A 1408-nucleotide genomic window follows, 5' to 3' on the forward strand; every position below is an offset into this window, starting at 1 on the left:
GCCTCCAGCCTTCAGCCTCCAGCCTCCAGCCTTCAGCCTTCAGCCTTCAGCCTCCAGCCTCCAGCCTCCAGCCTCCAGCCTCCAGCCTCCAGACTGCGACTCAGTGACGTGAAGTCTGATGGAGAAACTGGAGGATGAACTGACTCTCTGTGATCAGACAGGGCGCTCATTTCCTCCCTCTCTAGTCCAGTTAAGTCCGGTCTAAAGATGATTTTGAGATGATGCAGACTGGACTCGAGGGGTCCTGACTTTATACTGCCGTGTGATCAGAGTCAGACGCCTCTGATTGGCTGATGATGAGACGTCTGAGTTTTAAATTTTAAAAGAGATGATCTTTGTCTGCAGATGAACTATAAAAAACTACTAAAATATTTGTGAATATCACTGAGTTTCCTCAGCTGATGATTTATAATTCATTTCACATAAAAGAGAACAGAGTGCCCCGTGTGATCTCAGTCTGATCTGAGGGTTTAAAGCTGCTTTCATTGGACAGTTGGGGGAAACACGGCGACTGTTGAACCTGAACTTCATCCCAAACCTTCAACCTGCTTCTCATTCTGAAATAAGACCAGAGCAGTTTGTTCTGAGGAGAATCTCTCTGAACTGACATCTCAAATATATTCATGTGTATTTCTTTAAATATATAAACTCTGTGTTTCATGGCTGAGCTCCTGTCAAAGTGGCTGATAGAGCAGAGGAAGCCTCTGCTGGTGGTTATCTCCTGACCTAATGGCAGTTTGGGGTAAAGCGGCGTCTTTCCTGCGGCGTGGCGGCAGGATGAAGCGGACAGGAAACAAAAGGTCTGTCCAGGTGCATAAAGCTTTTCAAGATCTTCCAAGCGCTGCTGGTTTTTTTTTTCTTACACAAAGCCGACATCACGTGAGCGTTTGATTCCTGCGTGTTTTGCATTTACGCGAGTGCATTTGTCAACATGCAGATAAGACTCGACAAGCTAATGCCTAAAGAGAAGCAACTTGGTTTTTCTTGACTTCAAGCTTCGCAAGAGCGTTTTCAGTAAGTGCCTTCGACGGAAAAACTCCCCCTCCATCAGTTCACTCTGACGCACGACCGAAATCTCAGGTCTGTCCCTCCGAGACTCCGTCACTGAACGACGGAGAGATTCCCCAGTCACGTCCAAACCTCACTCTGCATGCCGTCCAGCCGGGGGAGTGGTGAGTGGGCGGCGTTCCTCTCCGCCTCCGTCAGGGTGGCGCCGTCTCTTCGCCGGATTCCCACCGAGCTCCTGGAGTGGAGTGGAGGGGGGGTGGGGGTGGCGGGATCACTTCAACCGGTCGGATCGGAAGGAGTCCTCCACGGCCGGGTCGGCGAGCATCAGGTCACCGTCCAGCATGTCCAGAGCCAGCGGGTCCATCCGGAGCGGGTCGTCCAGGGAGAACGGGTCCATCTC

The 1408-nt window shown here is 51.1% G+C and overlaps 1 protein-coding gene across 1 annotated transcript in view; it reads right to left on the bottom strand.

Annotated features, from left to right (window-relative positions):
- Nucleotides 1–6: 6 nt before the first annotated feature.
- LOC147819760 (uncharacterized) overlaps nucleotides 7–1408 on the bottom strand; it is a gene marked incomplete at its 5' end in the record, with an annotated part of 7886 nt that continues 6484 nt past the window's right edge. The window contains one exon of the mRNA XM_087171818.1: nucleotides 7–1408. This exon is cut by the window's right edge and continues 56 nt beyond it. Within this exon, the coding sequence (XP_087027944.1) occupies nucleotides 1280–1408 (129 nt within the window).

Source organism: Seriola lalandi, unplaced genomic scaffold (genome assembly GCF_002814215.2).
Source record: "Seriola lalandi dorsalis isolate HSWRI2012SDOR001 ecotype SW California unplaced genomic scaffold, Sedor1 jcf7180002049788, whole genome shotgun sequence".
Taxonomy (NCBI): Eukaryota; Metazoa; Chordata; class Actinopteri; order Carangiformes; family Carangidae; genus Seriola; species Seriola lalandi.